This window comes from Sciurus vulgaris, assembly GCF_902686455.1.
Source record: "Sciurus vulgaris genome assembly, chromosome: 16".
In the NCBI taxonomy this organism is placed as follows: domain Eukaryota; kingdom Metazoa; phylum Chordata; class Mammalia; order Rodentia; family Sciuridae; genus Sciurus; species Sciurus vulgaris.
This window is the reverse complement of record NC_136477.1, coordinates 25,823,535-25,847,789: the sequence shown is the minus strand read 5'-3', so window position 1 is coordinate 25,847,789 and position 24,255 is coordinate 25,823,535. Positions and strand designations below refer to the sequence as shown.

At 42.1% G+C, this 24,255-nt stretch overlaps 2 protein-coding genes across 11 annotated transcripts in view; one reads left to right on the top strand and one right to left on the bottom strand.

The window, feature by feature from the left end:
• Positions 1-1,668: 1,668 nt before the first annotated feature.
• LOC306646241 (uncharacterized protein) lies at positions 1,669-18,506 on the bottom strand (the record flags this gene model as incomplete). Of its 9 annotated transcripts, none has more annotated exons than XM_079114778.1 (5): positions 1,677-2,249; positions 7,715-7,892; positions 14,455-14,539; positions 14,807-14,861; positions 17,212-18,506. In XM_079114778.1, one exon carries the CDS (start codon positions 18,504-18,506, stop codon positions 17,829-17,831), a length of 678 nt encoding a protein of 225 aa, XP_078970904.1. In that variant the 3' UTR covers positions 1,677-2,249; positions 7,715-7,892; positions 14,455-14,539; positions 14,807-14,861; positions 17,212-17,828. The 9 variants fall into 9 exon arrangements, with proteins under 9 accessions (XP_078970898.1, XP_078970897.1, XP_078970899.1 ...); XM_079114774.1 differs by having other exon boundaries at positions 1,679-2,249; positions 17,084-18,506; XM_079114772.1 differs by having other exon boundaries at positions 1,669-2,249; positions 14,807-18,506.
• MYRIP (myosin VIIA and Rab interacting protein) overlaps positions 18,284-24,255 on the top strand; it is a 335,723-nt gene continuing 329,751 nt past the window's right edge. Inside the window, exon 1 of one of the 2 annotated variants that reach the window (XM_079114758.1) lies at positions 18,284-18,537. The gene's annotated coding sequence lies outside the window, so the exon portion shown is untranslated. The remainder of the gene's footprint in view (positions 18,538-24,255) is intronic. The other variant, XM_079114756.1, reaches the window with a different exon arrangement.

Here is a 24,255-nt window from a genome sequence, read left to right as displayed (position 1 = left end):
GAACGTAGATGAACGTTTCACTTAGGTATAAAGCAGTTGTGCGCATTCCGTGCTCTCTGGGTTTCCTGGGGGCTGTGTCTGGTAGCTTTCCTCCCCTGCCACATCGTGTCTCTCCTGAGATTAGAGTCTCTGGGAGATAGGGCATACTTTCCCCTGCAGCTTGTACCCTGTCCATTCTAGCCAAGGAAGCTCACTCAGGAGCAGGGCTGTAAGTCTAGGGCCCCCACTCTAATCTTACTTGACGTGAGTGACCTAGAGCAGATGCAGCTGTAGCTGTCCATGCCACAGGCTTCCCTGGCACTGCCCAGATCTTCTTATCAGACACAACCTTTCAAGCAGGAGGGGCCCTTAGAGCGCATCAACCCAAGAGGGAATGGTAGGGTCAGTAGGAGAAGAAAGGACAAGCAAACTTGTCAGAATTGCAGAACTTGTCTGATGTCTTCACAACCAGAGCCACAGACAGTGCCTGGCAGTCATGGATACTCGGTTGGTATGGTATTGATACTACTCTTCTTCCTACTTCATCCTTCTTGGCCCTTTGTGTGTGTGTATGCCTTTTTTTATTTAAATATATTTTTTACTCATAGGTGGACACAATACCTTTATTTTATTTTTATGTGGTGCTGAGCATCAAACCCAGGGCCTCATGTGTGCTAGGCGAACGCTCTGCACCTGAGCCACAACCCCAGCTCTGTGTGTGTGCCTTCTAATAAAACTAATGAATACCATAAAAATACTTTATTTATAATACTTAGTTTGTGATTTGTTCCAGATTAACAAGCCTAACTTTGAAAAAAAATTGTAATGTTTGGTATATAATTTTAGATACAAGGTATGACAAAAAATAAATGAGATTTTTCAGTCACAAAATAGCAAGAAAACAAAACAAAACAAAAAACAGCCATTGCCAAAATGCCCTTCAGTTGTTGAATGGATAAATGAATTGGGGTATATTTATGCAATAGAGTGATATTCAATTACAAGAACAAGGCTACAACTGTACCTACCATTATGAATGATTCATATAAATAAAATATTATGAAAAAGAATCCAGGTATAAAACGTGTAGTGTGTTAATTTATTTACATAAAATATGTAACAGGCTAAAGTAATCTGTGCTGTTAGAAGCCATGATAATTATACAGGCAGTAGTTCTCAATAGGTATAAATATTTGGAAGTATCTGAAGAGACAGTTTTGATTGTCATACTGGTGGGCTGCTTCTGGCATCTACTAAGGATGCCAAGGATGCTGCTAAATATCCCACAACACACAGGAAAACCTCTCTGAGCAAGGAATTGTCCAAACCAAAATGTCAGTAATGCTGGGGTTGAAAGACCCCACCTCCAAGGAACGATGACTGAGAGTAGGCACAGAGAAGCTTCTGAGGGCAGGTATATTTTATTTCTTAATCTGTGTGCTAATCATGCAAATGAATTTAATTATAAAATGCATCAAGCTGCACATGTATACGGGTCTATTTTTATATGTGTGTTATGCTTTAATAGAAATTTTTAGTGCTAAGAAGCTACCTGTGGTTTAGAAAATCTCTACTTAATAAAAAATATACCCTCAGATTCAATTAAAAGATATGTTAAGTAGCTCTCAGCTTACATTGACCCAAATCATCTAGACTTAGTAGAAAACAGAAAATAAATCACATATTGTAGAAAATTCTAAATGTTTAATGATAGAACATAAATATTTCATGCATGAAATTTTGTACTAAATATCAGGATTTAGGATATACAATCATCTCTTTAAAATACCAACAGCAACTTAAAAATAAAAGCATCATGTACTCATAAAAAATGCATGAATGTTTTATTTACCAGAAAAAATCCTTGTTGATACATAGATAGGAATCCAGCCAAGTCACTTAGAATCAAATTTTATTAGATCAGCTTCTGCAGAAACCACAGAAGAAAACAACATAGACTAAACGAAGTCCCTCCATGCATCCTCAGCCTCCTCACTACAACTTTTCTGTTTAGCCTGCACATCTGCAGGATCTCCTGGGCTGAGATGAGGTACTTTGTTTACAAGGCTTTTCACAGCATGAATTACCATTGACGGTATTTTGAATGGGGAAGTCTACAGTGGCTGTCCATCCTGGTCTCGCCCTTGTTGGTTGGGTTATTGAAAGCACAAAACTTGTCTTCTTAGTTCATAGATCTCCAGTTAAGGGAAGTCTCATGTGGCAGAAAGCAGGTCCCAAAATTCTGGACTCTGACTCAGATATAAGGTGGTCTGGGGAGGAAATAAGCGTATTTCGTATGTAGGAGGGACACAAATAATCATGGTTAGAAGATTATTGGTAGATTATTTTTTTAAATGATCATAATTCCCCCCTTTTTTGGAACCATTTTTGGGCTTGTCTGTTGGATAATAAGAGACTCCCCCCCCGCATCAAGCAGAGATAAGCCATTCCAGTGAGGTCATCCTAGACCAGCCATGCCCAGCTAATCCAGGGGGCTGCCCACAGATGTATGGAGTAGAGCCATGAGCAGAATCACCACTCAGCTGTGTCCAGCTCATACTTGCAGTCCACAAAATTATGAATTAAATTCAGTGATTTCTTATGTACTATTCACCTTTGTTCTCAGGAAAGATGACTGGAAGCAGTTCCCACATTTATTCTACTTGTGTCAAACTCAATTTTACCTGGAGCTTCCCTTTCTCAATAGTTCAGTAAAATCCCTGAATGGAATCTCAGAAACCTAATTTCCTGAGTAACCCCCAAAGAAACTATGAGTAGAGGATTAGAAGCTCTGGTGGCCACACCTGCATCCCTCCCAGAAGCTAGGTGGACCATGAAAAAAATGAAGATTCACAAAAGATGACAGTATCCAGGGTGTTAGGGGTCGCTGGCTTGGTTGTGGCTCGCCGATAGCTCCCAAATTGCTCTGCAGACACGAGATGTCACGCAAGAGACTTTATTCATGTGGACGATTCACATCCACTTGGGGCGAAAAGAAGAGAAAAAAGAGAAAGATGGCATATGGCTTCTCCTAGATATTGGAATCTCACGGGCTGGAAGGAACCGATCGCAGAGGAGAATTTTTGCAGGCTGACTGATGAACCAGTAGCATGTTAGGACGTAGAGTGGGAGGCAGGAAAATGGCGGCAGTGTAAGCTGGAAATTCCTATAATGTAAGAGGCGGGCAGGGCGCAGACTGACAGGTGATGGGGAGGCCGGAAATTCCTGAAGTGGGAGAGGCAGGCGACTTTGTACCTTACTTACACAGGGCACAGTAGCTTCTAATGTGACTCTGGCTTTAATGCTTTCAATTAGCTGGACATTCATTGCTCTTTGGACCATGACATCACCATAGACACCAGAGCCACCATTAATTGATTATTCTAATTGAATGACTAACTTGAAATACAGAAGAGCTCTGGGAAAGACAGTCCATTCAGGATAAATTTGACATTTTTGATGCTTTAGTGATAAGATTCCTGGATAATTATTTTCTACCATGTTTTGCCTTGATGCATCCCCAAGCTCCTTTCTCTCAAAATGAAGGAAGGATGTGTTGGCCCATTTTATACTCTCACACATTATGGAATGAAACATGTAGGATGAGACTCCTGTTTTTATGGAAAGTAGAAGGATCTGTACCAACAAGTGAAGAAGGATTCTTGTTAAATGCTCAAATGATAAGAAAGAATGAACAGATAAGGACAAAAGAATGTTTTTTTTTTTCCTGTAATCTTACTTAACGAACTCAGTCTTCTAGCCTTTTGATTTTCTCTGAGTTGTGGATGTGCTTGATTTGAATTCACTTACCCTCAAAACTAATGAAGACTTGGACTGTGGACTGTGGATGTAGTTCAGTGGTGGAGCATTTGCCTCATATATGCAACACACACACACACACACACACACACACACACAAATACTAAGAGGTGAGCATGGTATATCAGAGGAAAATCCAATGGAAAGAATTGACAGGGTTGGTGAAATGTTTATTTTTAATTCAAAATTCACTGACTAATTCCAGTGTGTAACTACCCATGCACCAGAAATGAATTATGACACATGTACAGGATATAACAATCTACAGTTATTAAAATAATTTTTCTAAGGAATGTTAGTGGATATGGAAAAGCTTAAATTTTGTTAATTTGCTAATGAAAAATATTTCTAGAGATGTAACCCGTCATCATGAAATATGACCCATGTGGGTCTCTAAAATCAGATATGTTTTAGTGCATTATTCCCTGGAGTACTTCCTTCTGTTTTCAGGCTTCCAGCATTAGGGTGTGTTATTTTTTATAATTACAAAACATGAAAATAAAAATGCAGAATGCATTATGTAGCTATTGTCACACCATAGTCATTTAAAAAAATATCTTGCTACCATGAAGTAATTCCCACACTCCCCCATATGTATCTCTTGTATTAAATTTTGAAATCAGTTTTGTAGGCTGATGATGATATTCCTTTGAGGGCATCCAGATCAAAGCTAAATAAAATATTTACAGGCCCCTACAGAGCATACCCAGTATGCTCTGGAATACTTCTTCCAAGTATTCCACATGTTTAGCTCATGTATGTCACATCAGCCTGGGGGCTCACTGCGACTGCCATCCACCTTACAGAAAAGGAAAATGAGGTACAGAAAATGTAAGTTAAGATGAGGTGAAGACAGACCCCCCGAGTTTCCACTTTTTAAAGACTGTTTGAGAGTTCCCGCCTGCCTTGTGAAAGAGGACATTTCAGGTACTGCTCTTCTAGAAAGGGCTCTTCAGAGAGACAAGTAGAACTTGGAGATAGGGACAACTGATGTGCCCCTTGGGGAGTGGACTGGATGATTATATTCTTCTTCTTCTTCTTTTTTTTTTTTTTTTTGTACCCAGGATTGAACCTCTGGGCACTTAACCACTGAGCCACATCCCCAGCCCTTTTGTAATTTATTTAGAGATGATTTCTCTAAGTTGCTTAGGGCCTCACTAAGTTGCTGGGGCTGGCTTTGAACTTGCAATTCCCCTGCCTCAGACTCAGGAGCTTCTGGGATTACAGGTGTGCACCAGGTTCTGTCAATTCATCTTTTGTATTCATACTTCTAATTTTGATTCTACCAATTTTTATTGCAAAATGTTTTTGGTGTGGCTTTTAGAAGACATTGCTCTAATTTGGGGGCCTTTTTCAACCTTCAGGTCTATTGAATAAAGTAGAATTCTGTAGATCCCATTCTGGGTTCATTCAGTCAACTTTTGCTATTCAGGATTTAATATCTGCAATTTTGACCATGAAGTCTACAAATTGATATAGTTTAGGTAACTCTGAGTTCTATACATCCAAGGGAAGTTTAGATTCTTCTATAAATAGTATCTGGTTTTGTCTGAATTTAAGAAAATCCTGAAGTATAGCTCTTTATTCAGCCTGGGTCTAAGATTTAAATTATACAATTGCCTACATGCTTGGATTGTGGATGGGATAGATCTTTAGAGACAAATGGAATTCTGAGGTCAGTTGGATGAGGTAGGAGTCTGAAAAAGGGGAAGGAGTGGAGGAGAGAGATCAGAAGGATAAAGGGTAAGAGAGAGCTGAATACAGACAGGCAACAGAAGTGATGGCTTACCAGGGAAATGAGTGAAATTGGTTGTTACTTACGAACTTTCAGCAAGAAATCTTTTAGTGAAACAATTTTTAAACCAGAATTTCATTTGGAAGCCTCTACATATCAAAAAGTGTTGCCCCCTAATATGAGAGATTTCATTCCCTTTCTTTTCTAAGATACCTCTCAAATAAGCAAATTTCAAGCCACACTTTCCTGAGAGCAGCCATTCAAGGTCCAAACCATTGTTGGTGCCATTTAGAGAGTTAGATGCAAGAATTAGGATCATAATGAGAGTGAGGTAAGAAGCAGGAGTTCCTTTTGGAGGAGGGGAGAATTTAGACTGAGATGACCCCAGGGCAGGAGGCAACAGCCAGTTGAAACCAATGCTTGTGCACTTCGTGTCTGGGCCCCGAGACCTGATGCTTGGCTGCCTCCGAAAGCAGATCTGATGATTGACACCGTCAGAAAGACAGGCAGGAAACCAAAGGGAACAACTCACCAAAGAAACATTCTCTCCAGATCAAAGCCAAGTTCTCAGAACAGAAAGAATGAGATGGAGGTAGAAACTGATTCAGTTTTTGTTGCTGTTGCTGTTGTAATTTGGCAAAAGTTTGTCCACACAGGCACTGGTTTGATGAGAAATACATTCATTGGTCTGTGAGGCTGGTTCTAATAATAGGTTCATAGGGGCTCTGTTCTACTTTGAGATTCTTCTTCATCTGATAAACAATATTTTTAGATAGTAAAACATAAAATGGAAGAATGAAAAAGATAAAAATAAAGAAAGAAAAAGAATGCCTCTCTCAGCATTCAGTTCCTCTGCTGAATCTTCTCAGTTTGGTTCCTGGATTCTGCTATTAGTTCCCATTTGTTTGGTATCCTTGGTGGAATCAGGCCATTCTTACACATCTCTGGGACATGAATGAAGGGGAAGACTTCAGGTGGGTTCTGACCCAATCATCTGCCTGGGGAAGCTGGACACAGGCTGTCTAGAAGCAGGACTTTCTATGCCATTGGTTTGGGAAGCAAGTCTAGCATTCTGTGGTTAATTCTGGGTTGGAAGAGGAGGACCAAAATCCAGGGGTGCTTGCAATCATTAACTAAGTCCTGCCTTTGGGCTGATTGTTCCAGAGTCTGTGGGTCAGGTGGTTCTAGATGGTCTAACCATTGTCTATTTGTATATTTTTTCTCCAGGACTCACCTCCACTAGCCCCCTTAGCTTTCAGTGTCTCCCACAGATACTTCAATTTCCACTTCCTACATTTACCATTCTGAGTTCATGGATACCAAGAAGATTCAGTCCTGGGTTCTTGGAAGAATCAAATAATGTCCCCCCCACCTCTTTTTTTTTCTCCTCACATTCTTTCCAACTTATTCTCTTACTCTCCTGGTTGAGAGGGCCTCTATCTTTTCTACCTACGAAATAGAAACTTCTTCCATATTATATCCACCCCCACCCTCCGAAATTGGGTTACTATGTTCCAGGTAGGATTCACTTTTCTTGTGTGACTTCCTAGAGACTCTTGGCTCTGCCTTCAAGGTGGTGGTGGTGAAAGTTGTATGACTGAGAGGAGAAATACATCGAATAAGCTCATAATATTTCAACCAACAAAAAGAATTTTTTCACCCCTCAAAAAAGTTTGAAATACACAAAAATCCAGATGATCTGATTACTGAAACAATAAAAAAAATCAGTGTGACTATTCAGTGTGCATGAAAGTCTCTGAACATCCTGAATTGGAACTGTTAGTGGGTGAGCCTTTTTTTTTCTAGCATTTTCATTCAATAAATATTTTTGAGCACTTCCTGTGTGCTAAGGCTCTGTCCAAAGTTCTTAGATCTATCAGTGAACAATGCCAAGACCCCTAGATTACATCCTAGTTGGGAAGAAAAGCAACAGCGAGTAAACAGTAAGAAAGTTTTCAGGTTTTCAGTGTGCTAAAGGATGACAACTGCTATGGAATTCAGGACATGCTGAGAAGCATCTAGAGGGTCAGAAGCAGGGACATGCGGGGGCAGGCTCACCTGTCACCTTTACTTTGGTGATGCATGACTTTGCTATTTCAACAATAGCTTTAAGACTCAGCGAATAAGATCACAACCACTAAACCATGACTTGGGACAGTTAGGACGGAGAAATACACTTACACACAGGCCCCTGGCTAAATTTCCGGGCATTGCTGTTAATTTGATTAATCCTCAACACAGCTGAGGGCTGAGTCAGCTGCCACGGGTCTCAACTGGGTCAGGATTCAGAGAAGCATTGTAATCTGATTTGCTTATAGAAGCTATTAACCACGTCTGGGCTTCATTGTAGGGACCTGATCTATGGTAAGAAAAATCAGAAGAGAAGAGAGTCACAAATCAAGACTCACTTAGTCGGTGACCATCTGTACTCCTGTAAAATCATATTATTGTCAGAATCTCTCAGCAGCATCAGGATTCCTTATTGTATACCCTGGTCAGTGACTGACAAGATCCTATTATTATTTCCGCATTGCCATCCCAAGATAGCATCAACTTGACCAAAGAGAGCAGCAAAGCTTTTTAAAAGCCATCATTTAGTAGGGAATGAATAGCTGCATAATAAAATATTCATTGTTCTAAAAAAGTACCTCAGAGAAAAATACTGTACTTACCAGAAACAATAAACTCTTTTCCCTGCATTATTCCCATTTAGTCTGATATGATCTGCTTCATCAATATACACATGTATTCACATGTCTTTTAACTAATCCCTACTAAAGAACAGAAATTCAGGATTTCCTTTTTGAAGCTTAGTCCAATAGGGTCCATCTTGCTTCCTCACACAGAAAGCAGAATGAATTAGACCGTGTTTTATTTTTTGTCTTCTGCCCCGTGCTGTTGCCCTTGACAGGTCCTGTGTGGTTTGGGTTCAGAGATCTCTTCTGCTACTTGAAAGCCCTGGCTGGTCTAGACCACAGTGGATCCCTGTGTCGAGGGTCCAGGTGCCCGGTGTTGGAGCACACTCCCATGCTCAACAGTCATTCCTGGCAAGCTGGTTTCCTGAGGCTGGCAGCCCTGCTCACAGGTTTTAGGCTGTCGCCCATTCCACACATCTTGAGCACATCTGCAAGCTCAGCTTTCTCAATTCTCAAAGTAACTTTTAGTGATCTTCTTGCCCACTTCTGCACTGGACCTGCTGGGTTAGGGCAGTTCTGTTCCTTTGTGTAGTCTTGTGCTGCACACCGGCATCTCACTGGAAAGAGAGCCAGAGGCTGACGTTCAGCCCATCCTCCACTTGCCCCACCCATGTCCCTGGGTTAAGCCCTCCATTTTCTAATACATCGAGAGGGGGAATAGTCCTGGCAGAGAAGTGGGAATAGGAGACATCCTGACTGGAGACATCCTGCTCCTATCCAACTTTGGCCCTCCTAGCTTTAAATCATAGGGCATCAATCCATTCTTATATACATTGATCCATCTCTCTTCAGGTATCACTTTTCAAATCCGGCCAGGATCCTCTCAGTCTAGCTACAAAGGTTCTGTTTCATGAGCACTTTCCTTGCTCTTTTTATGCCCAGATGCAGGAGCCAAGCACAGTGGATGCCTACTTGCCTTGTTCTTTATATAATCATAGCGTTTGTTAGGGTACCTGCCCTGCCCATAACCCCCTCTGCAAGCAGGTGCCGCAGGTCCCAGATGCTATGAGTGCTGGTTGCTAATGACCCTCAGTGGCACTTTTCTTTGCATAATTATTCCCTGGGCAACATGGGCTATCTTGTCTAGGAGCATCTCATGCAGCCAACCCAGAGGGAAGACAATGGCTGACTCCTCTGACTTGAAGGTGTGACCTGCCATATGGTAAAATCCTGGTTCCAGAGAGCACACTGGATCATCCAGAGGCCCTTCTCCAGCTGAGGCGGTGTGTTTACTTAGCTCCTTCTCTTGCCTCATTCTGTCCCCGTCACTCCCATTCTCTTGAGGGCACTCACTCAATAAATCCTCTGTACCTGAATCCCAGCCTCAGGCTCTGCTTCTCAGAACCTGACCCAGTACAACTAAGGACATCTCTTCACTAGTTCTCACAGAAGAAAACGAATGTCCTTTGGGGTGACTTTCCTGTCTCTGATCCTCCCAAGAAACTGTTGTCTTAAGAAAATGATTCCCTATTCCCTCAAGAAAACAAAGAATAAGCATTCCTTGAAAATTTGTCTTTTAAGGAAACAGAGAATTTATATAGTACATACAAATTCTCTTCCTTTTCTCATAAACTTGAGTATGCTCTATTTTATGATTTGCACCTCAACCCCACCCCAACCATGTACACACATGTTAAATTATAACCAACTTTCTACATGTCAGTGTGTCCAGAGTCACCTCATGCTTTCTAGGGACTATAGAATGCCTTATTTAAACCCGTTGCTAGTCAATAGACCTAAGGATATTTCCAATTTTTTAGTATTACAAACTATGCCCAAAAGCCTTCTGCAAACATCTTAGTTCCTTGGGCTAGTGTTTCGCTAGTCCAAAGTCCTAGAAGTAAACTGTGGCTCAGAGGGTTTATATATTTTAAACCAAGTTAACCTCTGAAAAGTCTCCACCAATAATATTTGAGAATATCCACTTCCCCCTGTTCTCACCAATGTGGAATATTTTCAGTCCTTTAGAAAACATAATCAACAAAATGTCCTTCCATTTCCCCTGTTCTTTACTGGCATGATTGAGCATCTTCTCTAAGCTGAAGGGTTATCTGCTTCTCCTGTGCATGGTTTAGGCACATTTTTGGTTGACTCTTTTGTCAAGCTGACACCATTCTAAGCTCTTTAACTTCTCAGGGTGTACTTGCATCTCTCCTTGACCTCCAGTGCTGCTGATAAGTTATTCTTCTTATTACTGTTTTAATGTTTGACAAGGATTTAGGGAAGATGGTGTAATGAACACTGCCCTTCCAGATACTCTTTGCTGGACCTGCACCCCCTTTCCAAGATGCTTTGAGTGTTGGTGCATAATGGCTTATAGTTGCCCCTTTCAAAGAATTGTTTTCAACAAACAAGAAGTCACCTTGCACAGAGCCAGGTAAGGGGCCAATTTGCCCCCATCAGGGGCAGTAGGCAAACCAGGACTGATTGATCCAAGATCATAAAGACCAGTCCCTTGCCTCAAAGAGGGACAGTTCTGCAGTGCAATACATGCATCAGGGTCCTCATGAGCTCAGGATGAATTTGACTCCATTTCCTTTCTTGTAATGCTTCCCTCTCTCTCTTTCTCCTTTGAGCATCTCCTCAATAAATCACATGTCCCTAGATTTCTATCTCAGGCTCTGGTTCTGAGGAACTTAACACAAAACAGGCCATGATGCAAACTGAGCTCAGGGCAGCGTCTGATAAAAACATCGGGAGTCACATCTGTGTAGAAAGTTTTGTAATTGCATACCTGCAAAGAAAAGACATGCTAAACTGCAGATAAACCCCCCAAAAGTAATATATATATATATATATATAATGATATATATATATATATATATATATAATGAAATAGTACACCTGTATGAAAAATCATGTGTTTCAGTTGGGCTGACTTAATTATCTAGCCTTGTTAAAAAACAGAAATGGATTTATACCTAAAAAATCATGACAGGATGTCATGTTGAGGTTATATAAAACCAAAATCTGTCCTAAGATCTGCAGGATGGTAGAGAAAGAGCTGCTTTAATTGCTACAGCGAACTTATCCAGGCTTTATACAGTAGGCAGGAGGACAGCCTACCCAGGAGGATGTCAGAAGTCACAAACCTGCCCTACACTGTGAACTCTGGCACTTCTCTATGTTTGGGACAAAAAGAATTTACAGATTTCATATCCAATCTTTACTATAGTATAGTGTCACAATATTACTGGGCATTTTTATGCATGACATACTTTCTGCATGTACATTTGATATGAGATCACTCTCCGAATTATTTTCTTCCATAATGACAACTGAAAACTTTGCTTACTATAAGGCAGTTGCAAACTATGGACTTGAATATGCTATTATAAGATGTACAATAAAAGATCTTGTCATGATGTGCATATGCCTCTTCCAATTTAGAGTGGAGAAATTTATTCATTTATTCACTCACTTTTTTAAAGTTTCTAAAATAGAAAAAAATTTTAGATTCACAGGAAGTTACATAGGAATGCGTACGGAAGACCTACACAAACCTTCATGGAGCCTCTTTCAGAGCTAACATCTTATATGATTGTAACACAATGTCCAAAGCAGGAAACTGGCATTGGTAAAAGTTGCAGAACTTATTCAGATTTCTATAGTTACATGTGCACCAATTATATACGTGTATAGTTCTGTGCAGTTTTATCATGTGTGTGGCTTCATGTAATTCACCACAATCAAGATACAGAAATGTACTGTTACCACAGGCTCCTGGGGTTACTCTTCTTATAGTCACACCTACTCCCTGCCCCACCCACACCATCCCTAACACCTGGCAACCATGATTCTGTTCTCCATCTCTATAATTTTATTTCAGGAATTTTATATAAATGGAAACAGATAGCATGTGACTTTCTTAGACTGGCTTAGAAAACAACAACCTGAGAATAATGACTTCAAAACGTATCTAAGATCACCACTGGGAAGTAGTGAAGGTAACTGCATTATTCCTTAAAAGTGAGGATTATTACGAAGATGCCTCTGTTTAACTATTTACCTATTGAAGGACATTTGTGTAGGTTACAGTCTTGTACAAGCTTTAACATAAATGCGAATAAACATCCAAGGGTACATTCGTTGGGGTGTATGGTAAGTCTGATTTGAGTTTTAAAGAAATGGCAAAGCTATTTTCAATAGTGGTCACATCATTCTACATTCCCACCAGCACTGCAGAAGTGATACAGTCTCTCTCTCTCTTTGCCAACATTTGTGTTGCCATGATATTTTTTTACCCATTTTGATAGATGTGTAGCGTAGCGATATAGCATTATAGTTCTACTTTGCATTTCCCTAATGGTTTATGATATTGAACATCTTTTTGTGTACTTATTTGCCAATTGTATATATTCTTTTGTTAGATGCCTTTTAAATTTTAATCCATTTTAGTTGGATTGCTTGGGGCTTATTTTTAATGTTGAAAGTTATGAGTTCTTTACATATTATAGATGCAAGTCCTCTGTCACGTAAATACTTTGAAAATATTTTCAAGTATGTAACTTTTCTTTTCATCCTAATAAGTTTGTTTACAGAGAAAATATTTTAAATTATGATGAGGTCCAGTTTATCTATTTTTCTTTTAGCTTTCCATCCAACAACTATTTACTGAATATTAAACATTTATCAAGTTAATTTTGCAAGCACCCTGTAGAAACAAAGATGAGGCTCTAACTCCAAGGCACATGTAGTCTAGTTGAGGAGGTTGGAGATATGTCCAAATAGTTAATACTCATGTAGCTAAGTGATGAGTGACATGGGAAAGGTAGAAATAGTGTTGGTGATAAGGAGGTAGTGGGCGAAGGTTTTATTTCAACACCTCCATATCATAAAACCACAAAATGGCATAGAAGCTTCCTTTATGAGCTCGCTTTTGCCAGGTAAAAAAAATCATAATTTTTCTTTAGCAAGTATTAAATCTTATTAAGGGCATAAGAACCTCAAAACCTTTGTGTCAATTAATAAAAATCTCACAGGGTGGTGGGGAGAATTATACCTTAACTCATATTTAGGGAACCCTGGATAGAGCTAAGTAAATTGCCCAAGGTCACACAGACAGGAAGTGATGAGCTCAGACTGGCACCCCAGTCTTGTGATTAATGCTCTTTTAATCTTACCCAGAATCCTCCAGAGATGCATCCTTTTCTAGCCAGTATAAACTCATCAATCTTCCAGCTAAGAAATGGACTGTCTGATTTCTGCTTTAGAAGAAGATGTGATGCAGTTCCTTGTGTGCACAAATGTCAAACAGCTCTTTTTGATAAAAAGAAGAATCCATTAAAACTCTTACAGTGGTCAAGATCATGCAGAAAATGGAAAAACAAATACTGCCTGTGAGTCATGAGGGACAAATGAGGGGATGGATATTACTGGAATTCAGCAGCATTGCTCAGGATGGGGGTAAATGAAGAGGTGGCATTTTAGGTCATCTTTTGCCAATCTTATGGTTATCCAAGACATCTTCAAATGCCAAACCCTTCACAAGGAACTTTAAAAAAAATCAACACTAGCTCTGGTGGAGAATCAAAGTGGTGTCTGTTTCTTTCTAAAACACTGCAGATTAGGAACTGAGGCACTTTTTCATCCCTATGTCTCTGGGTTTTTATCAGTACTTTCTTCTTGTCTTATTTGTGACATTGTTCAAATCATTAAACTATTCTGTACTTCTCTTTCAAAATGTTTATAACTTGGGCAAGATGTTAGGAGTTTGATTCTGATGTTCTAATAAGAGGCAGATTCATATATCAAACCAGCTTTCTAAATACCGGCATCATGGCAAATAACTTTTGAATCCAGTCCCCATTCTTGTCATGATACAGCCCCATAAAGTCCATATGAAAAGAGACCCTCTGACATGCTACATGCAAACATTTACCATGTTAGTTTGGGATCCAAATGCAGAAGCTGAGATCTCCACTAGGTTTGAACAAAAATGTTCCTCTAGGTTTGAACAAAAATGAACCTAAGCGTTTACATGTAGATTATTACTGACCAGTCAGGAGGCATGTATAGGAAAGTGTTCATGAATATGGTACACATTGTGACTGATTTACTTCAACCATTGTTTTCATCTTAGTTTATTTACCAGTAGTCAGAATGCCAGTCCTCACATTGCTCAGGGGATGGACGCATGATTGAAGTGATACAAGTGAGTTTTCTAGGGCAACTTTCTAGGGCATTCCAGAGGGCAATGTTCACTCTGGAAAAGAGAAGACTTACCTTGTTCTTGAAACTTAACTACTGAGAAGACAGATAATTCTAGAACTGCCAGATGCCACCCATGAGGTCAGCTTAATAGTGAAGACTTTAGAGGAAAGTAGAGCAGAGAGATGGGGCGACAAGGGGTAACATGGAGACTATAGTTCTACTGCTACAGATGTCATCTGAACCCCTGAATCCAATATGCCTGATGTTAGAAATACATTTGGACTTTGCATTTAAATAAGCCTCTATGTTTCTTTTTATGCCCAAGGTTGAGTTGGTTTATCAGTGCTTTTTCCATTACTCTCTGAAAAATACAAAACAAAACGCCTAAGCCTGGGTACTTAATGAAGAAAAGAGGTTTGTTTACCTCACAGTTCTGGAAGCTCAAGGCCTGTCATTGTCTGGGCTCTGGTGAGGAATTCCTTGGCTGTGTCACATCATGGTAGATGGCATCATGGTGGGAGGGCAGAGAGAGGGAGAGATCACATGGTGAGAATTTTGCCCAGAGCAAGGGGAGGAGCCAGTTTTGCTCTTTTTGTGATAATCTCCTCTTAAGAACTAACTCACAGTCCCACAAGAACTTAATTTCTTCTAAGGGCAGCACCTCCAGTGACCTCTCAGTAGGCTCTAGCTTTAAAAGTTTCCACCATCTCTTAGAATCACCATTCTGGGAACCAAGTTTCAAATACACTAACCCCTGGAGTACGAACACCATCCTTAGCCATAGGAGTTGGGTTTCTGCCACTTATAACTAAGAGTCCTTGGGATCTTTTAAATTAGTTATGACATATTCTAGTCAGTGGAATACCATGCACATGAAGGGAAGGAAGGGAGGAAAGGGAAGGGAAAGAAAGAGGGAAAAAAAAGAAAGAAACAGGGAAAGAAAGAAGAGGAAAACTTCCTGTAATGATAGGGAATGATTCCATGATACATTGTTTAGGGAAGAGACCACTCAGATTTGTTATTATCATTTGCACTTATTGGTTATAACAATGTAAAACAATGAACCTTACTTAATGTAGGTTTATTTTGTCTGTCCAGGTGAATTATAAACTCCCAAATACTCTTATTCTATTTTCTTCCTTTCTTCCCTAGAAATGGACAGATTTTTGACTGGATACTGCTCCCTGAAGTAAAATCCTGTTGAAAACCTAAGTTCCAATAAAAGTTTTTGTGGAATGTTTCACTGGCAGAACTTGAATTAAGAATCTACTGATCTGACAAATTTAAAGAAATGGGCAAGGATGTGACATAGAGTTAAAATAAGAAGGAAATACAATGACTCTTAAGCATATATAAAATGCTCTCCCTCACGTTTTTTTTTCTCCCTCACTTTTAATAAGAAAAATGCAAGTCAAACTACGGAGGCCCCTTTTCACCTACCAGATTGGCAAAGATCAGAAAATTTTATAACACACGTATAGAGGAGTGTATCAGTGTAGCAAGGAAATATTGGTACAACTGGAAAACCAGGAACCACTTAAGAGTATTTAAAACTAGGGGACTTTAAAATTAGGGGATTTGGTTACTCAGATAAATGTGAGAGGCTCTTCAGAAGCAGAAAAAGTACTGAAGTTGAGCACCTGTGGGATAACCTGTTACCTCCAGGCTGGAGGGACGAGAGGAGAAGGTATCACCAGAGCCCAGGGAGCTGGGTCCATGGTTAGCCTGTCTTATAGGACCTGGAGTTTGCCAAGAGGAATAGCTGGCACCCTGGACTACTCTTCCATTCCCACCTTCAGTGCAGAAGAAAAGCAGTGAGAAATTCCCTGGCTTTTCCCTTCTTTCCTCCTTCCATTCTTCTACAGTGTGGCCAGTGCAACACAAAGACAGTTGATAGGAGAGCCTGGAAATGCATCCTTTAGAAGTCAGCCCCCACACAGCACAGCAAGAAGGGCCAAGACTGGATCTGAGGACAACTGACTCAGAACCACCAGAAGGGTAGGGTGGGTGGGTGTGTACACAGGCAATCTCATACCTTGTGTGGGGTCATGAATAAATATCTCCACGAAGGACATTTGAGATCCCAATTATACATGCACATGATCTTGGACCCCGTGAATTCAATTTTAGAGATTCAGTCTTCATACATACTTTTGCATAAGCATAGTTATATAAGAACAAAGTTATTCACTGGTGCAATGTAATTAATGGCAGATTGGAGACAATCTAAATGACCATAATTGGGGTCTCTTACATGAATTTTGACATAATGGAATATTATACAACTGTACATGAACAAGGAAAATAATTGGTAATAATATGGAACTACTCTATGATAGTATCTTATTAAGGAAAAAGATCAAGGTTTAGAACATTGTGGATATTCTGTATAATAAACGCTTTCATTATGTACAAGAAAAGGTAAAAATAAGAATATGTGACAAATCTATTTGATTGAGTATATGTAGATTTTATATATAAGGAATTGAGAGACTGGAAGAAGGATGGAAAGAAATCTTGTTAATTGTATACCCATTTCTACTTTTTCAATTTTGCACTATGTGAATACTAATCACGTGTAGATAAATAAAATTAAAATGGAATTTAAATAAACTAGAAACAAAATAAACTTCACTAGTTTATGGACATTAAAACCCCTTTAAAGGAGGAAACCAGATCTCTAGAAAATTGACCCCTTTACCTTCAAAGTTCCCTTCCCAAAAGTGTTTTTGTTTTCGTTTTTCTCCTTGCTGCTGTGGAGCAATCAGTAAAGGAGCCTTCCATTTCTACTGCACACATTTACAGAGGGAACAGTCTGAAACCAGCGACCTGAGAGGATTCCCAGGGATTTAGAAATGGCCAGTGGACCTCCAAAAAGGCTTTATTCTCACGGAGTTTCTTCAGTGAGAAGCAACTAAAACTGACAATGTGTTTTCACAGCCGAGTTGTTGGGGATGAGGTAGTCGGTCTCAGGAAGATTTCTGACCCTGTGCTTGATGGCATACACGCGGTGAAGCCTTGGCCTGGGGTGAAACCTTTCAACTCTGTCATTCTTCCATAACCAGCTGCTCCTGGCATGAATCTCAGTGCGTTCCTCACTTGCAGCAGTCCGGGCGTCCTGATACCGTGGGCTCTCTAACCTGGTGTTGCGGCAGCAGTGGGGGCTTTGGAAGACTTGGGCACCCATTAGCCTGGACAGCTCCCTGAGCCAAGCGCGAACCAATGTGCATGGAATGAATGAGCGTCGCTAGCACAGTAAATTCATGGGAGAATTAAAGGAATCCCAATCAGGGTCATCCCGGTGACTTTAAATACCCAGGGACCGTGAAGTGAGGAAGAGCTGTCGATGGAGGCGGGCCATCCCAGCTTAGCGAAGCTCGGGCCGGCAGACCGAGGTGTTCTCAGAACCAGGAAGGCCCTGGATTCAGTGACCCATCACTCCGCGGTCAGGGGGGTTCTGGGTCTCCAAGGTTCAGAGGCAGAGTGCAGGAAAATCTGGAAATGTCCTGAAGTCGCGCCTTGGGGTTCCTGGACCACTGCCCCAACACTGCACTGCGCTGCGGGAAAGGGCTCCCGGAGGGGCGCTGGTCCCCGCCCCGGGTTCCTGCAGCCCCGGCCCCGCCTCCTCCCGGGGCGCCCCGCCCCTCCCGGCGCGTGCCGCCCGCGCGCCTAGGGAGCTCTGGAGCAACCCGCGGGGTAGGCACCCGGTGTTCCGGCGCAGGCGCGGTAGTGCGCCGCCGCTCCAGCCGGGCTCCCCGCACGCGCCCCCGCCCCGCCTCCGCACGCGCCCCCGCCCCGGGCGCCTCTGATTGGCCGTCAGCCGGGCCAGCAGGTGTCGGTGGCCGCTGCGGCCAGGCTGGCTTGACTGCCTGCGGCGCGGGCGCCTCCCTCACAGCCGCTGCCACCTCTGCGCTCCCGCCTACTGCCCGCTCCCGGGCTCCCGCTGCGGTTGCGGTTCTGGCGGCCGATTCCCCGCGGCGCTGCAGCCCGGCTCTGGCTTGCCGGCCGACTCGCGTTCCTGCCTCGCTGCCCGCAGCCTTCTGATCCACGCGCGGCGCTGCGGCAGGTGCCCTGGGCATCCCGAGGCGCGGTGGCCCGAACCCGGCCGCCATCGATGACCCCATCCGCGGACCTGTTCCAGGCCGGCCACCCCGGGTGAGTATTGTGCCCTCCCCTCCCTTCGGGCAGCTTTGCGCCACTCTCCCCTTCATGTTGCCGCAACTTTTGGGGGTGGGTGTGTGGAGGTGTCTCTCACGTTCCCCAGCACCCCGAGCGCGTCCTAAGCCAGGATTCCCCGGCGTGACCAGTCTGCCTCTGCAGAGGAAGAAGCTGGATGGGGGAGACTTGAACTTGCTCCGGGTTCGTCGCAGTCGGAACCGCCCCTTTCTGTAGCCGCTGGGCTGGAGCTCGCCTCTGCGTTTCCCTCGCGTTTTCCGATCCCGACTGGCCACGTAGCGCTAGGGCTGCGGTTCACCGCGCACCTACTATGCTACCCGCGCTCCGGCCGGGTGCCTCAAACCATCGGGAAAGCGCTCCGCAGCAGCCCGGCGTGGTGGACTTGCTCTTTTGGACTCTTAATTTCTGTAAAATGGGGCTAATCAGGGACCTACCCAAGGTCATGGCTGGTGCGCAGAGTTAGAACCTGAGTCCCTTGCATCTGGCCCCGCCTCCGGGCTGCCTGGACAGAGACGCGCTGTTGAGGGTTGGTGGTGGTGGTGGTGGGGTGCTTACTTCAGTTTCATCCTGGTCTCTTCCTCACACTCCTTTAACCCCAAAGATGCCAGACTTGGGAGGGGTAGGAAACCTATCCCTAGGGATTCTACAGAACGGATAATCGCGGGGGACCTTCCATTTGAGAGTGTTGTGGAGCGTTTTAGTGGTGCGAAACCCTGGACGTGCAGCATTTGGGGGCACTCCCTCTCTTTCCAGTTACTTAATTTACTAACGTCTCAGCGGGATCGGGGAATTTGCCTCAACCTGCATTGAGATCCGTACTATTCTACTTCCTACCGCATCCCCGCCCCCGACCGGCAACCACATCCCTGAGGATAACTATCCCACAGAGACTCTTAAGTGCACACACCAGTTAAGGCCTAGATGGACCTGCCTAAGAGAAGAGGGTGCGCCACGGGGTTGGTTACCATTACATTTGCTCACATCTGCTACTAGAAAATGCCTTGAGTCTGACTTCATTTCTGCCCGCCCAACCCCCACCCCTTGATCTGGATTTGTTGATTTGCTTGACACTTTCCCAGGGAAAGATGGGGGAATCAGCCCCAGGGTATATAAATGTTGTTAGAGATGAATTGTTTACTCCAGATCCTTGGAAGCAGCTCCAGTGCAGCTGGCTGTGGGGTTGTGGGCTGTTCTCACAGCTTTGGCCCTGTCCTCTTTTGCCATTATCCTGTCCCTCCAACTCAGCCTCCCCTTCTCCAACTCTGAAATTCGGTGATGAGCTGACTACTTAGTTTTGGGGATGACTGACAAGCGTCTTTGAGCCTCAACTTTTTCACTTGTAAAATGAACTAGTCTCTGCTTTTAGTCTTTCCAAGGCACTTAGGGTTCAGAAGTTATGATAGATGTGAAAATGCACTGGAGTTATATTAAAACACAGGAGGAAAATGGTCCAAAGGATCTGGGGTGTGGGTGGAAATGGAGGTAATTTAGAGAACTTGACAGTGACATCAGGACCCTCTTTGCATATCTAAAAAAAATTCTCTTTTGAGAGAAATTTAGTTTTGTTTAGGTTTCGAAAATGCTGCTTGCTTTCTTCCTGCTCATGTTCTATGCCTGGCCATGGGCAGCTGTATCTCACCTAATTACCCACCCCCTCATCTGGGGGATGTCTTCTCTGTGGGCCAGAAGCTATATCTTTGAGTTGAAGACTGTCTGGGGGGACAGGGAGACAGTGTGTGTGTGTGTGTGTGTGTGTGTGTGTACACGTGCATGTGTGGTCTTTGTGGAGACGATGTGTATCTCTCTAAGGCAGGGTTCCCTTAGTGAGCTGGGTCTCATTTGTCCAAATATGGGATAGGATGGGGTAGAGGAGAAAGAGGAGTTGTCTGCCTCCAGGATTTGTTCACTTTTGAGAAAATGAAGTTCTGGTCACACTTAGTAATTTAAACTAGCAGTGAAATAGATTATATCCTGTCTTCTTCTTCCCTGCCCAGAGGGACAGGAGGAGAGCTCATCTGTGGCTTTGGCTTTTAGAACAATTGATTCACTCTCTATAAAAAGTACCTCAGAAAGCATAAGTGTCTCCCTGTTTTTGCCTTCCCACTTATTATTGCTTCTCTTATCTGAAAAGCAAGGTAAAGAGGAATGACTGATCAGACTTCGGCCAGTTTATCCTAACAGTATATTGAAGTATAGTATAATTACAGAAGAAACTGCATCCCATTCCACGGTGTATAACTTAATGAATTTTCACAGACTGAATGCACCTGGGTAACATTCAGACTCAGAACTAAAATATTCCCAATCCTCCCAGTTCTCCTACAGATACAATCTCCCTTACTTAGTTCCGTCAGGCAAGTTTTATTTTATTTTTTTATTACTGTTAATTTATTTTATCATTTTAATCTTCAAGTTAAAATGAGACTTCTTGATGGTTTTCTGCCTTCTTTTTTATGAATGCAAACCAAGGATAGTGATACCTACTCTAGTACAGAAAACTAGAAGGAAGAGTGTTCTGAGTGGAGATGAGTTGGTTCCCAAATGCCCTGATCATTGTCCTTTGATGGTGTAACAACCTACCCCAGATACAACAGTGACATTGATACATGGAGGTCAATTTACTCCCCAAAGAGCTTTTTCATAGAGTCAATTGGGATGATACAGTTCCGAAATAGGGTGATATGAATGAAGAAAAAATATGAATGAATTCTCCTTTGAAACATACACAGTGGGCATATTTTTAATTTCTTAAAGTTAAACATCCGTGGGGAATCACAGAATTTCAAAGCTGAGTGATTTATGAACTGTTCCTCCTGTTGCCACATGGTGGCACCACATTGGCCTCAGAACTGATAACATCCACCATCCTTCACAAGCCCTCAGAAGAGAATCCCAGGAATAAACTCCAACAGTTCAGTATCTCCAAAAAATGACTTCCAAATACTGCTTTCCCCAGTATTTGGCAGGCAGGCCTCCTCTTGGCTCCTACTCCTATGTGCGTGGACAGAACTCTATTTCAGCCCTTTAGGGAGGTGGCTTGTGGGTTGGGAGAAGATGTGTGTTGGAGGAGCCTGGAGGTGGGACACTCTTGCCTTTTCCTTAGCACTGTGGATGTCCTTGGGATTTTATTTTATTTTTTGTAGCTCAGTGCTTTATCACTGAGCTACATCCCCAGCCCTTTTTATTTATTTTTTTAAATTTTGAGACAGAGTCTTGCTAAGTTGCTTAGGGTCTTGCAAGGCTCTGAGGCTGGCCTTAAACTTGTAATACCCCTGCCTCAGCACCCTACCCCCAGTCACTTGAGTTACAGGCATGTATCACCGCACCTGGCAGTCCTGGGGATTTTGAAGAGGGTGAATTAGGAAGCTAGCTTAGGTGTGCTACATTTACTCCAGAATTTTGAGAGATGGAGTTTTCTTTCCTAGGACTAGTAGTTCTTTTTACTGTCCATGGTGAACTTAAGCACATAGTTAGGTCTGGCTTGTGCCCCACACTGTTGCTGGAGGAAATGCCCCATGAATCTCACAGGATAGCTCCTTGTCACCAGGAGGAGATGGGGAGACTGTATCCAGGTTGGAGACGGCTAAAAGGATCCATCCTATGCCCTTGTCACATCCATCCACTGTTTTCTTTCACTGTCACGATAACCAAGATATTGTTTAGAAGACTGTATTCATTTGGTGGCTAGCCTTGCCTACAATCACTAGGAGTGTTACGTGCTTGCTGTGTTTTGGATGCCACAGTCTCTCTCTCTCTCTCTCTCCTCTCTCTCTCTCTCTCTCTCTCTCTCTCTCTCTCTCTCTCTCTCTCTCTCTCTCTCTCTCTTTCTCTCTTTCTCCTTTACTCTTCACACTTGGAGGAGGGTGGCTTTCCCATTTTATAGATGAAGGATCTGAGCCTTGAAAACTATGCTCTCTTTCTAACTTTGTGCACTTTGTGAGCCAGAGCAAGATTTGAGAGCGAAGTCTTTGAGACTGAACATCTTCCCTAGCTGAGTTGTACCCTTCTGCAGACTGGGGGAAATCTTGCAAAATTCTTTTGTCCTCCCTGGCTCCTAGTCTAGTATTAAACATGCAGCAGTCACTTAAGTCTAAGGATAGGATTACTGAGAATAGAAAATTCTCCCCGGAGCAAGCAGAGAATCCAGACACTGAAGGATGAGAACTTGGGGTTGAGTCCATACAACCTACAATGTTGGGACCGAGTGTGTGCCCACCCCTCAGTGTATGTTGTCTTCTTTTCTCTTTAAAATTTTATGTAAGAGAGGGGTGCCTTATCTATTTTTGTGATTTTTTTTTCACCTAACATTTCTTTTACATGTGTCGTTAACATTTGTTGATCGCTGCAGACCTAGTTAATTCATTCCTTTGATATACCAGGGTTTAAACATTCCCTGTTGTGGATGTGAAGGTATCTTCACCTTTCACTATTATAAAAAAGGTCACACTGAATAACCTTGATAGGATTCTGTAGAAATGTATGAGCACAAGGTCGGAATCCCCAGCAGTTGAATAACCAAGCAGTGGTTCTGCTTCCATCCACCTCAAGCTACGCCTTAGCTTTACTGGGTTTTGCACATTACTCTCCCAAGTGACAGGTTCACATAACATTCCCATTGCAGTTTGTTGGAGTTCCTTGTACTCTGATGTCTGACTGCGACTCTTCTAAGTTTGGTTCATCTGATAAGCATGGAATGAGTGTATTTCACTGCTTATTCACTTTGCATTTTTCCTTAGAGATGATCTTCTTAATATATTTTGGTTTTCAAGTTTCCTTATCTGTGCTTTATGTATTATTTTTTTAAACTGGGATTTTTTTTCAGTTAGATCTCATCTGATATTTACATTTCTGTATTGTATGAGGCTTGGGTGCAATTGTGGTTCATTACAAAAACCATTTATCTCATTATCGTTCAATGAATAGTTTATTATTTTCTCATTTATTTTGTTACCATCTCTGTCATATACCATTTTCTGGGTCTGTTTGTTGACTCTTCTCTGTTCTTTTCATCTTTTTGTGATTCCTGAACTAATACCATTTCATTTATTCTTCTAATAAATCTTCCCTTATCTTCTTTAAAATCATCTTGGCTATTCTTGATCCTTTAGATTTCAAAGTGAATTTTAGGATTTACTCCTTTTCATGAAAAGTCCTGTCTTAATTTACATTCAATCTATAGATTAATTAGGGAAGACTTTTCATTATTGACCCCTCTAATTCATGGACATGATTTCTCTGTGAATGTTCCTTTTAGATCATTCTATAAGACTTATAGCATTCTCCATAAAGGTATAGAAGTTGTATTAGGTGCTTTACAGGTTGTTGTCTCTTTTTAATTGACAGCTCTATTGAGGTATAATTCACATACTATGCAATTCACTTTTATTTAAAGTTTGCAACTCAAATTTTTTTAGTAAGTCCACAGTGTGTATAGAAATCAGCACAATTAAATTTCAGAATATTTTTCTCCCCTGCAAAAGAAACCCTGGTCCCCATGAGCAGTCACTCCCTGATCTTCCTACCCCAGCCCTCACCATGTACCCAGCACAAGGCAACCACCTGTCTACTTTGTGTCTCTATGTATTTTACCATTCTGAGCATTTCATGTAAATGGATTCATACAATAACACACTATGTAGTAGTGTGCATCTAGCTTCTTTCAATGAACCTAATGTTTTCAAAGTTTATGTTTTACAG